The sequence below is a fragment of the Pelophylax lessonae genome (assembly GCF_965119305.1).
Source record: "Pelophylax lessonae genome assembly, chromosome: 2".
Taxonomy (NCBI): domain Eukaryota; kingdom Metazoa; phylum Chordata; class Amphibia; order Anura; family Ranidae; genus Pelophylax; species Pelophylax lessonae.
In genome coordinates, this window is record NC_138769.1 from 451,044,716 (window position 1) to 451,058,773 (window position 14,058).

Below are 14,058 nucleotides of genomic sequence, written 5' to 3' on the forward strand. Positions count from 1 at the left end.
GGACAGCTGTTAATGTTATATAGGGCTCTGCGCTGATGTGAATGAGCCCTAAACGGACAGCTGTTAATGTTATACGGGGCTCTGCGCCGATGTGAATGAGCCCTAAACGGACAGCTGTTAATGCTATATGGGGCTCTGTGTCGATGTGAATGAGCCCTAAATGGACAGCTGTTAATGTTATACGGGGCTCTGCGCCGATGTGAATGAGCCCTAAACGGACAGCTGTTAATGTTATACGGGGCTCTGTGCCGATGTGAATGAGCCCTAAACGGACAGCTGTTAATGTTATACAGGGCTCTGCGCCGGTGTGAATGAGCCCTAAACGGACAGCTGTTAATGTTATACGGGGCTCTGCGCTGATGTGAATGAGCCCTAAACGGACAGCTGTTAATGTTATATGGGGCTCTGCGCTGATGTGAATGAGCCCTAAACGGACAGCTGTTCATGTTATACGGGGCTTTGCGGCGATGTGAATGAGCCCTAAACGGACAGCTGTTAATGTTATACAGGGCTCTGCGCTGATGTGAATGAGCCCTAAACGGACAGCTGTTAATCTTATACGGGGCTCTGCGCCGATGTGAATGATCCCTAAGCGGACAGCTGTTAATGTTATACGGGGGGTTTGCGCTGATGTGAGTGAGCCCTAAACGGACAGCTGTTAGTGTTATACGGAGCTCTGCGCTGATGTGAATTAGCCCTAAACGGACAGCTGTTAATGTTATATGGGGCTCTGCGCTGATGTGAGTGAGCCCTAAACAGACAGCTGTTAATGTTATACGGGGCTCTGCGCTGATGTGAATGAGCCCTAAACGGACACCTGGTAATGTTATACCGGGCTCTGCGCGGATGTGAGTGAGCCCTAAACGGACAGCTGTTCATGTTATACGGGGCTCTGCGCTGATGTGAATGAGCCCTAAACGGATAGCTGTTAATGTTATACGGGGCTCTGCGCCGATGTGAATGAGCCCTTTGAAAATGAAATGTGGAAGCTGATTGGCTGCTCTGCACAGCTGCTCCATTCCCCAGTGTGTAGTGTGATATGAGAGCCCCTGGAGTGTGCTGATGGCAGGCTATGCTGTGCTGTACTATGCTGTGCTGTGCTGTACTATGCTATGCTATGCTGTACTATGCTGTGCTGTACTGTGCTGTGCAGTGCACTCTCCTGCTCCTTCAGCCTGTCAGGCTCAGCTAGGTGTGTCTGTTGATGTATGCAAACTTTTATCAAATGACTGGGAGGGAGTGAGCCTCCCCCGCCGTGTCTGCTACTGCCTGTGAATGCTATTCTCTCCTAGGAGCTCCTGCAGCTGGAGGCACCTCTGCCGGCTCTGTCCTTATACAAGAGGAACCATACAAGTCTGCCCGGCTCACCCTCACCCAACATGCCGGGCACAGCCACCCTGACAGCCGCCCTGCTCCTCACCCTGCTGGCTGCAGACTACACACATGCCAGTGAGTACCCAGGCACTTTTCCTGCTATCTTCCCTTCCCCTCGTCCCCTGCATGTGCCGCTTGTCTCTGTGTGCCCCCAGGTGACTCCTCTCACACACGGCTCTCAGGGGGTCAGGCTGACGGTGTGGAGTCAGTCCTCTGTGCTTTATCATGGGGAGGAGGGAGCTGTGTGTGCTTTGTCAGCAGGCTCCATGATTGCTTCACCCAGCCTGCTTCTCTCTACACATGGAAATTAAAGAGACACCAAGGATCGGGCTTCTTTTATCTAGAGTGCCACAGGGGGACACACCTGGGTACTGGAGCCCCTGGAGGGCTTTATCTCCCTGCTCTATCAGGAGGAGTGGACATGTTCTGAGCATTCCAGATAAATGTGCTTCCAGTAGTCCCACACTTCACCCAGCTTATGTATCTTTTATTTTTTATCTTTGTTATTATTTTTATTGAACAGGCCCCATAGACAGGGGGACACACCTGGGTACTGGAGACCCTGGAGGGCTTTATCTCCCTGTTCTATCAGGAGGAGTGGACATGTTATGAGCCTTCCAGATAAATGCACTTTTAGTAGTCCCACACTTCACCTAGCTTATTTATCTGTTGTCTTTTATCTCTTTGTTATTTATTTATTTTTTTTTTTTGAACGAGCTCCATAGACGGGACACACCTGGGTACTGGAGCCCCTGGAGGACTTTATCTCCCTGTTCTATCGGGAGGAGTGGACATGTTATGATCCTTCCAGATAAATGTGCTTCCAGAAGTCCCACACTTCACCCAGCTTGTTTATCTATCTATTTTGTTTTTTATCTATTTTTATTTATTTTATTTTTGAACGTGTCCCATGGACGGGGACACACACCTGGGTACTGCACCCCCTGGAGGCTTTTATCTCCCTGTTGTATCAAGAGGAGTAGACCTGTTCTGATCTTTCCAGATAAATAGGCTTCCAGTAGTCCCACACTTCACCCAGCTTATTTATCTATCTATCTTTTTTTATCTCTTTAATATTTATTTTTATTATTTGTTCCCCATGGACAGGGGGACATATCTAGGGAATTGAGCCTTTGGAGGGCTTTTATCTGCCTGTTGTATCAGGAGGAGTGGACATGTTGTGATCCATCTAGATAAATAGGTTTCCAGTAGTCCCACGCTTCATCCAGCTTATTTATCTTGTTTATCTTTTTTTTTTTATTATCTCTTTATTATTTATTTTTTTATTTTTTATGTATTTAGCGTCTTTGTTTATCTATTTATTATATTGTTTTTTATTTTTTATTTATTTAGCCTGATCTATGTATTTATATCGTTATGTTTCTATCTTTATGTTTCTATGTTTCTATTTATTAAGCTTATTTATAAATGGTACACTTGTGTGTCTTTTTAAATGTAGGAATGTGAACATCAGTGCGGGCAATATAAAAATAAAAAAAAAAACCCACAAATTTTCAGGCATTTATATAGTCCCCCTTTAATTTCCATACTGTACATTCACATCAGTCCCTGCCACTGACCATCCAAGGTCCCTGTCTCACATGCCTTTGTGTAGGCACACTCATATTAGGGCCAGTTTAGGCTAGGTTCACATGCGTGTATTTTCATGTTTCCCTTTTTCCTTTTAACTCCTTGATGCCAGCCACACACATATATGCAGCCCTATTAAAACCACCTCCAAGCACAGTAGCCGGTGGGTACAAGGGAAGCCCCCAATGAATACTAGTGATCTGGAGCTTTCTGATCACGTGACCTCTGTGACAGCCAAATGCACATATTCGCCAGCACACCACAGATCATGAATTACATCTAAATATTTATTGAAGAATGATCACGTCACTGTGCAATGTTTCGGAGCCATGCAGGATCCTTCCGTCAGTCATAGGACAAAGGTTTCCTGCGCCGGCTCCGAAACGTTGCAATATGTCTTCTGTGATCATTCTTCATTAAAGATCTGGACATAATTGACGATCCATGGTGTGCTGGCGAATATGTGCATTTGATCTGTGAAGTCTCTAGTTCCAACTGGTTGTTGCTGCAGCACCCGCTACTCCTAAATCCTTATCCAGGAAAGTGTGTAATGGGAATATCGATACTACTATGTGACAGCCAATCACAGTGGTCATATTATCAGAAACCCTGTCCCACATCTGAAACCCCTTAAAGGGCTGGAAGGCACTGGCGCAAAGGGGTTAATATGGTATTCATGCATCTTTCATGCGTTTTGATGTGTTTTTCACAATGCACACATTACCTGCTCCTTTTTCCCACGGCAATGATCATCGGCACACCATCAATTACAAGGCTTCATGCACGCGTTTTCTTGTAAATGCGGTTTATCCTGACAGGGGAAAATCCTCACCTAAGCTGCAATATTTCAAACCGGTTTAAGTGAGTTTAGCAGTGTTTGCAGTTTGGGCATTTATTTATTTCATTGGCTATAATTTTAATTCATTCTGGCCATTGAGATATATACAGTATTTCACAAAAGTGAGTACACTCCTCACAATTTTGTAAATATTTTATTATATCTTTTTATGTGACAACACTGAAGAAATGACACTTTGCTACAATGTAAAGTAGTGAGTGTACAGCTTGTATAACAGTGAAAATTTGCTGTCCCCTCAAAATAACTCAACACACAGCCATAAATGTGTAAACCGCTGGCAACAAAAGTGAGTACACCCCTAAGTGAAAATGTCCAATTGGGGCCCAATTAGCCATTTTCTCTCCCCAGTGTCTTGTGACTTGTTTGTGTTACAAGGTCTCGGGTGTGAATGGGGAGCAGGTGTGTTAAATTTGGTGTTATCAGTCTCACTCTTTCATACTGGTCACTGGAAGTTCAACATGGCACCTCATGGCAAAGAACTCTCTGAAAAAAAGAATTGTTTCTCTACATAAAGATGCCCTAGGCTATAAGAAGATCGCCAAGACCCTGAAACTGAGCTGCAGCATGGTGGCCAAGACTATACAGGTGGAGGAGCGCAAGGTCTCTAACATCCACCGGCTCCGTAATGTCGTCCACCAGGTGGGGAGTATAAAGACAAGTGTGTCTTGCCTAGTCACGCGTGGTAGTGGGAGTGTCATGGTCTGGGGCTGCATAAGTGCTGCCAGCATTGGGGAGCTACAATTCATTGAGGGAACCATGAATGCCAAATTTTACTGTGACATACTGAAGCTGAGCATGATCCCCCCTCCCTTCGGAGACTGCGCCGCAGGGCAGTATTCCAACATAACGACCCCAAACACACCTCCAAGACAACCACTGCCTTACTAAAGAAGCTTAGGGTAAAAGGTGATGGACTGGCCAAGCATTTCTCCAGACCTAAACCCTATTGAGCATCTGTGGGGCATCCTCAAACCAAAGGTGGAGGAGCGTAAGGTCTCTAATGTTCACCAGAGGATTCCAGTGACAACCTGTGAAGCTCTGGTGAACTCCATGCCCAAGAGGGTTAAGGCAGTGCTGGAAAAGAATGGTGGCCACACAAAGAATTGACACTTTGGGCTCAATTTGGAATTTTCACTTAGGGGTGTACTCACTTTTATTGCCAGCGGTTTAGACATTTAGAGCCCATTCACACTACCGCGACTTGTCAGGCGACTGGTAAGCCTGACAAGTCGCTGTCCATGCACTGCTATGGGAACCGTTCTAATAGGAGCGACTCAAGTCGTTCCGACTTAGAAAGTAGTTCCTGTACTACTTCAGGGCGACATCGGACCGACTTGCATTGACATTCATTATATAAAGTCCGTGCAAGTCGCGCCGAAGTCGCGGTGCACGCGACTTCACAGGTCGCCCCCGAAGTCGTGCCGCGTTAGTGTGAACCAGCACTAATGGCTGTGTGTTGAGTTATTTTGAGGGGACAGCACATTTACACTGTTATACAAGCTGTACACTCACTACTTTACATTGTAGCAAAGTGTCATTTTTTCAGTGTTGTCACATGAAAAGATATAATAAAATATTTACAAAAATCTGAGAGGTGAACTCACTTTTGTGACCTACTGTAAATGCTGAAGTGCTAAACAAGCCTAGCATGTAGGTGCATTTAAAGGCGCTTACAAGCGTTTAACAGTGTTCAGCTTTTTTTTGTGGTCAAAATTCCCTCTCCTGAACACGATTTTGGGGCGTTCAGAAAACAACCTCTAAACTCCCCTGCTACTAAACTGCTAAAAACGTCCATGTGTCCATGGTAAGAGAAACCTTTACCTGGAAAGGGAAGTGTCCTCATATTAAAAGTTAGTAGCTACAGTATTTGTAGCTACTGACTCTTACCTTTTTTTTTTATACAGGCTGAAACTCTGCTTTAAAGAACCACGGGGCTGTGGCAAGGGTTTAAATTAAAATCCAGCTTGGACCAATGTAACTCTGTATAAACCATAGCTGGCTGATTCTCTGGGAAGCTGGAAATCCTTAATCTAGAGAATGGGATAAAACAGGTGGTGCCGCTCTACGTGCAGCAGTGATTAAAAGTCCTGAGGTCCTGGTGGCAGGTAGTAGTCCTTTGAAGTCCCGCGTTACCGACCGCACTGGTGGATTCTGGGGGTCTAAGCACTGGGCGTAGAAGAGCAAGCCTATCGTCACCTGGGGACTGGAGAGGCAGCGGGAGGCGTGTCCTGGTTGGCTGGCGCGCGTTCAGAACATGCGTGCTCCTTCATCAGGCCTCCCGGGTGGCCATTGTTACTGTTGTTATATAGGGGCAGTGGTGCCAGTGGACAACAAGGCACAGGTCGCTGGTCCCGCCCACCCCAAAAAGATGCACCATGTAGCCAACCGCGCACCCCCCCCCCCCCCCAGGGAAATGCAAACAAAGTAAAAGCTGTACATGGTACAATCATATAATCTTGTACAATACAAAGATAGAGACTGATCTAAATGAAAAGCAATTAGGGAAAACTATAAAGAGAATATAAAATGCAGAAAAAGCCACTATATACAATGGTGATTGGAGGGTCATATGTGTGTACATATAATGAAATGGGATGATGTTAGGATATTATCATAGTGTTCGGCTGGATGAATAACTGACTTGTGGAGTGGATGAGCTTAAAGATAGAGGGGCGAGAAAGCGTGGGATTGTTATACCAGATGTATATAAAGGATATGGGGGGGGGTCATGTTGGGATACTGTAGGTAAGAGGTGGATCGGATAAAGGGGATGGTGTGAGACTGACAGTTGTTGGTCTGCAGACCATCGAGGGTCATAAGCAGATATTTGTGCGTGCGGGGTGCACAGCTTCAGCAAGGCCTAAAGAATGGATTGGATTTATAGATCTTCATTAAGGACCCCGGGTGTCATACTATCAAGGGTATATATCCAGTAAGTTTCCCTCTCAGAGGTGTAGTAGGCAGAGCCTATACTAATGTGCAAAATGTGAGTGTTTTACCAAATAAATGTTTTACTTTTAATCACTGCTGCACTTCGGCGCCGTCTGTTTTCTCCCATGGGACAGCAGGCAGGAATTTACACCCAAATTTATATTATAACAAATAAACAAACCTCTAAGTGAATTTACACACACTTTTTTTTTTTTTAAATAACCACAAAGACATTGGGTTGGAATAAATAAGGCCGCGGCCCTTTATTTTTGGTTTCAACGTTAATCATAAATAAACAACTTCTTTTATAAACTATTCATAAAAAAGCATGAAAACCAACCTAATCAGTACGACTCAGGTTGTATAGTGCACCAAATTGACTCAAAATTATTTTTCCAGCAATAACTCAATAATAATAATAATAATTATATAACAAATTGTAAACACTCAATCTTGACATAAACATTCTGTCCTCCTTTGCATTACACAAAGGTGACACTACCACATAATATAGGCCGCAACAAAAAAGTCGCCTCAGTCGTTTCTGAGGCGACTGAGCCCGACCTGCTGAGGTGCCCCCTTAAATACCCCTGGATCAGGGTTCTGGAGTATTCCGGCGGGACATTTGAGCGGGAAGAGGTCACTTGACCCCAGGAAAAGGTCAGCTAACCTATTCTCCCTGGAGACAGTGATAACTTTTGGGTGGGAATGGAGGTCCCTTGACCCCAGGAAAAAGGTCAACTAACCCTCTCCACAGAGACAGTGACATCACTCCTCTCGCCCTGTGTTTAAAGTCAATAGGGGACCTTGGAACTGCCCTGCTCCTGCCGCCATCCCATGAGGAAAAGGGGTGCTAGAAACTGCTCCCCTTTTCCCTACATTCTCTCCATATAACAGAGCTGCTTCTTACTCTGCCAGCTGGCAGCCGATGTGCTTCAGTGCTCCTCAGTGCAGTCTATACCAATGCCTATGGATTCTACACCCTGAACCTCATATAGACCATGAACCTTCTATGGACTGTAATGTTGAACTTTGCCTATTTTACATTTTTTTTTTTTTGGTACTTGCATTTAAGTGTCTCCTATCTGCAGACTTCCTCCTCCTATTATTTAAATCACTGATATAGACACCTCTCCGCTAGTAATCTCTGCTTGCTTTTAGGTCTCATGTTAAGCGCCTGCAATTCTGCTTCCAATTCACCAAAGGCTGAATGCTTGCTGTTTGCTATACATCATTTTACTTATTGATGTGCTTCTGGAAATATTTTATTGATGTAGTAACAGCCTTCTATTTTTATATTTGTTGGCCGCAGCAGTCTTGTTGCCTGCTAAAGAAGCTGTGCAATTTTTGCGCCCAAGACACAAGAGGGCTAATAGTCTGTTTGAAGAAACCAAGCAAGGACACTTAGAGCGGGAATGTGTAGAGGAACAGTGCACTAAAGAAGAGGCAAGGGAAGTCTTCGAGAATGATCCAGAAACTGTAAGTTTTTCCATTTATACCTATCTATGTAAAACATAAGTGCAGTTTAAAACAAAGTCTACTTTTCCATTTTTTTCCCATTTACCCTGAACTAGCCTAATTCAGCCACCCCTCCACAGATACCTGAATTTGATGGCTGTAGACTTTGGTTTACATTCGTCTATGGGGCGGTCTACCATCTTCTCCAGCCTCAGGACACAGCCCCACAGAAGTCTTTAAGGCTAAAGGGTGTAATTTGCATTCAAGACATAAGACTTGTGGAGCTGTATGTAAACCAATAACAGAGGCTGCGACCACTAGATCAAGATAAGCATGTACAGTGTGCTTTGGGAAAGTATTCGGCCCCCTTGAACTTTGCAACCTTTTGCCACATTTCAGGCTTCAAACATAAAGATATAAAATTGTAATTTTTTGTGAAGAATCAACAACAAGTGGGACACATTCATGAAGTGGAACTAATTTTTTTGGATATTTCAAACTTTGTTAACAAATAAAAAACTGAAAAATTGGGCGTGCAAAATTATTCAGCCCCTTTACTTTCAGTGCAGCAAACTCTCTCCAGAAGTTCAGTGAGGATCTCTGAATGATCCAATGTTGACCTAAATGACTAATGATGACAAATAGAATCCACCTGTGTGTAATCAAGTCTCTGTATAAATGCACCTGCACTGTGATAGTCTCAGAGGTCCGTTTAAAGGGCAGAGAGCATCATGAAGAACAAGGAACACACTAGGCAGGTCCTCGATACTGTTGTGGAGAAGTTTAAAGCCGGATTTGGATACAAAAAGATTTCCCAAGCTTTAAACATCCCAAGGAGCACTGTGCAAGCGATAATATTGAAATGGAAGGAGTATCAGACCACTGCAAATCTACGAAGACCTGGCCGTCCCTCTAAACTTTCAGCTCATACAAGGAGAAGACTGATCAGAGATGCAGCCAAGAGGCCCATGATCACTCTGGATGAACTGCAGAGATCTACAGCTAAGGTGGGAGACTCTGTCCATAGGACAACAATCAGTCGTATACTGCACAAATCTGGCCTTTATGGAAGAGTGGCAAGAAGAAAGCCATTTCTTAAAGATATCCATAAAAAGTGTAGTTTTAAAGTTTGCCACAAGCCCCCTGGGAGACACACCAAACATGTGGAAGAAGGTGCTCTGGTCAGATGAAACCAAAATCTAACTTTTTGGCAACAATGCAAAACGTTATGTTTGGCGTAAAAGCAACACAGCTCATCACCCTGAACACACCATCCCCACTGTCAAACATGGTGGTGGCAGCATCATGGTTTGGGCCTGCTTTTCTTCAGCAGGGACAGGGAATATGGTTAAAATTGATGGGAAGATGGATGGAGCCAAATACAGGACCATTCTGGAAGAAAACCTGATGGAGTCTGCAAAAGATATGAGGCTGGGACGGAGATTTGTCTTACAACAAGACAATGATCCAAAACATAAAGCAAAATCTACAATGGAATGGTTCACAAATAAACATATCCAGGTGTTAGAATGGCCAAGTCAAAGTCCAGACCTGAATCCAATCGAGAATCTGTGGAAAGAACTGAAAACTGCTGTTCACAAACGCTCTCCATCCAACCTCACTGAGCTTGAGCTGTTTTGCAAGGAGGAATGGGCAAAAATTTCAGTCTCTCGATGTGCAAAACTGATAGAGACATACCCCAAGCGACTTACAGCTGTAATCGCAGCAAAAGGTGGCGCTACAAAGTATTAACTTAAGGGGGCTGAATAATTTTGCACGCCCAATTTTTCAGTTTTTTATTTGTTAAAAAAGTTTAAAATATCCAATAAATTTTGTTCCACTTCATGATTGTGTCCCACTTGTTGTTGATTCTTCACAAAAAATTACAGTTTTATATCTTTATGTTTGAAGCCCGAAATGTGGCAAAAGGTCGCAAAGTTCAAGGGGGCCGAATGCTTTCGCAAGGCACTGTATCTTTGGAGGGGTGAATTAGGTCAGGGTAAAGGAGCAATAGGGATAAGTGCCTTTTGTTATAAAAATGTACTTACGCTTTAAAGTTTATCTTTGGGTAAAACCTTTTGAAGGATAGAGTGAGGAATGGTTAGAACCTCTGTCAGGTTTTTATTGATATGTCTCTATTGAGAAGATTCACCCTTTATTTGTCCTGGTGACCATTGTCAATGAGAGAGAAAGTTAGGGAAAAGTCCAGAATTTGTCCCCAAGAGGTAAAGGTAAATTTCCAATTATGACAACGCTTTGTAAGAAAATTCAGCTGTCAGGTTTTAACTCTTTCCTACTCTTATTCAAAGTTAAAGTGCATATCTTTGGAACACAACTGTATGTAAAGGGCGAAAGGCATTAAATCTTGCACTTGCATCAAAATTGCTGTCTCTTTATTACAGGCAGTCCCCGGGTTACAAACAAGATAGGGTCTGTAGGTTTGTTCTTAAGTTGAATTTGTTCATAAGTCTGAACAGGTAAATTTTTTTAGGTGTAGCTCCAGCCAAAATAATAATTTTTAAATTTTTTTGGATAGCGTAGGGAAGGGTTAACACTTCTGTAACATGTGTTTTGCTGTCTGTGCCCCTGTTCAGAAGATTTCACCTCACTTTGGCCCCTTTCACACAGGCGATCCGATCCAATCTGCCTGTCAGTTTTTCAGGTGGACCTGATCAGATGCTCCATGCATCCCTATGGGGCAGCGGATGTCAGTGATGTCATGTCCGCTGACACCCGCTGCTCTCCGATCCGATCCTGTCCATGACAGGCGGTCCATTCTCATCCGATCTCCCCATAGAGGACAGCGGGGATCTGACAGTTCCGTCTCCGCACACAGAGCGGAGACGGAGCTGTCATCCGCCTGCTTAGCGGGGATCGGCGGATCGATCCCCCGCTAAGCAGAACGGACTCCGTCCCGTGTGAAATGACCCTTTCTGTCCCTATGACAATTGGATTTTGAAAATTTTGGGTGGTTGTGGAAACAAGAATTAGTGATAAAGCTTTAGTGGAGACACCTTTTTCCCAAGAGAACTCTTACAGGAGTAAATTTCCCTTCCTAGGGGTAGATTTCTCCTCACTTCCTGTTTCTCTCCGTTTATAAGTAGGAGTCGTTTGTAAGTCAGATGTTTGTAACCCGGGGACCGCCTCTACTGGTAAATTAGCTTTATAATGGAATCCTGGTACCTAAGAGTTTCATATGCTTTGCAAAGCACCCATAGAGCTCTGAAACACAGGACACTATATTATGTATATCCTGTTCCATAGCTAGTTTCACACACCTAACAAAGCACTGTTTATTATGGACTGTGGATTGTTTATAGAGCATACCTCCCATGTTGCAACTCTTCAGTTATGAAATGTATGTGTGTGTGTTTGTGTGTGTTAACATTGGGCATAGATAAGATTACACACTTATTGGGGTTGATTTACTAAAACTGGAGAGTGAAAAATCTGGTGCAGCTGTGCATGGTAGCTAATCAGCTTCTAACTTAAAGCGGAGTTAGACCCATTTTAATAAGTTGAGATGTAATCCCCTTTAAATATGCCTTTTACCAATGTAAACTATTTTTTTTTTTTTAGTATGGAAATACCGTTTTTCTTCTTTATTCATCCGCACTTCCGGGTCCTGCTGCCTATAGGTGATTACGTCACTCGGCGATTCGCAAGGGCTCCTGGGATAGCGGCATCATTTATCCAAGTAGCCCTTGCGAATTGCCTAGTGACGAAATCTCACATTATTTCCAGACCGGCACCAGCTGTTCTCAGGGATGTATTGCATTCAGTTTACGCTCCGCCCCGCCTCCTCTCAGTGAGCGCAGACTGAAAGCATTACATCCCGTAGTGAGCTCTACGGGATGTAATGCTTTCAGTCAATGCTCACTGAGAGGAGGCGGGGCGGTGCGCGGACTGAATGCAATACATCCCTGAGAACAGCTGGGGCCGGTCTGGAAATAACGCGAGATTTCATCACTAGGCGATTCGCAAGGGCTGCTGGGAAACATGACGCCGCTATCCCAGGAGCCTTTGCGAATCGCCGAGTGACGTAATCGCCTATAGGCGGCAGGGCCCGGAAGTGCGAATGAATAATGAAGAAAAACGGTATTTCCTTACAAAAAAGAAAAAAAATTGTTTGCATTGGTAAAAGCATATTTAAAAGGGATTACGTACATCTCAACTTTATAAATGGGTGGAACTCCGCTTTAAGCTTGTTCAATGAAGCACTCTGTAGCTTTAGTAAATTAACTTTATTGCATTTATTTTATTAATATAAGCACTTGGCACATTGAAAACCTAATTTTATTGTTGTAGATGCCAATAAATTAAACACTCAACTGTGTATTATTGCCATGGTATTCAGTGTGTAACATTTAACATATAATATGTTACTAATGCAGCAGTCCTGCACCCCCCCTCCCCTCCCCTCCGATCCCCCACTGTGACAGCGGATCTTCTTCCTGTACCCACTGTGACAATTTAAAAACAGAGTTGCTATGTGGGGCTCCGCTCACACAACTGCGTCATTCATTCACAGCTATCTGTGAAATAATGAACTACAAATTCTGCTTTCCACTGTGGCAGGCGGTTTGTAGTTCTCAACTAATTGCAAGGTCGCTGGTTAGCGCCCTTGCAGTTTATTGATCCTTCCTGCACTTCAGCAACTGTCTGCCCATACGGAAGGTATTTTTTTTTTGCTCACAACCTGTGAACGTATCCCTTAGCCCCTGTTTACACTTACTGCGGCTTTTGAAATTGTGTGACTTCACCTGATCATAGCGGGATCTCAGTGCGACTTTGGGTATAAAAGTCGCACCCAAAATCGTCAAAAGTAGTGCATGTTCTACTTTTTCAAATCGATGCGGCACCACAAGGTTGGCATCGCTCCAATTTAAACACTGCCATTGCTGGAAATTTGCATAAAAAAATCGCTCCAATGTGAACGGGAGCTCATACTCAAGTCATGTTACAAGAAGCTTCTGAGGAAGGGGGCTTGACTCACGAAACGCGTTCGCTGTCCTGACTTCAAGGACATGTTCCAGTTCACGTATGGTGGATTCTTGTAACACGATTTTATTATCTTCATGTCAGTGAGTACGCATTTGCCATTTAATTAAAATTATACAAACAGTTAATGCACTAGGTGTTTGCGCCTCCTTTCTTTCTTTTTCTTATGTACCCATGTTGGAGTTCCCTGCCTGAGGAGAGCAGCATGCCAGTCTTCCCCTTCGGAGTGAGCGCTTGGCTGAAATTTTTGTTGGGAGCTCATATTCGTTGTGTGCCGCTTCAGTCTCAGAACTACCAATATGTTTTTTTTGTGGTCTCTGATGGGGAGATTCACCACTGTATTTGTCCTGGTGACCATAGTAACTGGGACAGGAAGTGAGGGTAAATCTGAGAGTGGTCAACAGATTGATGGGTATAACTGATAATCTAGACCAGTGTTTTTCAACCTTTTTTCATTCAAGGCACCCTTTAAAATTCTACACAATTTTGGGGCACCCCATTGTAAAATGTAAAACACTAAACTAATAGTTTTACATATTGCAGCAGTATTCACACACGTGGGACACCCAACGTTATAGGTGATTTCTTCCTCTACCTTGGCATATTGGTACTGACTACTATTCCAAACTTTCTCTTCTCCCTCAGTCTCTCCCCCCCCCCCCCCCCCTTTGCTAATGTGACCCCAGTGCTGACAGAGAGCAGCAGGAAAGGGGCAAATAAGGTCCGCACAACAAAAACCTGTGGCCTTGTGTAAAAGGCAGGACTTGATCCACCCACTAGTTTGTTGACAATTGTGGGACAGTTTTGGACACCTCTGAAGAATCCAGATGGCATATCAGGGTGCT

At 44.0% G+C, this 14,058-nt stretch overlaps 1 protein-coding gene across 2 annotated transcripts in view; it reads left to right on the forward strand.

Annotated features, from left to right (window-relative positions):
• The first annotated feature begins 1,140 nt into the window (after positions 1–1,140).
• GAS6 (growth arrest specific 6) overlaps positions 1,141–14,058 on the forward strand; it is a 130,448-nt gene continuing 117,530 nt past the window's right edge. Inside the window, exons 1-2 of one of the 2 annotated variants that reach the window (XM_082246003.1) lie at positions 1,141–1,449; positions 8,067–8,233. In XM_082246003.1, the coding sequence (XP_082102129.1) occupies positions 1,380–1,449; positions 8,067–8,233 (237 nt within the window). In that variant the 5' untranslated portion in view covers positions 1,141–1,379. The remainder of the gene's footprint in view (positions 1,450–8,066; positions 8,234–14,058) is intronic. The other variant, XM_082246004.1, reaches the window with a different exon arrangement.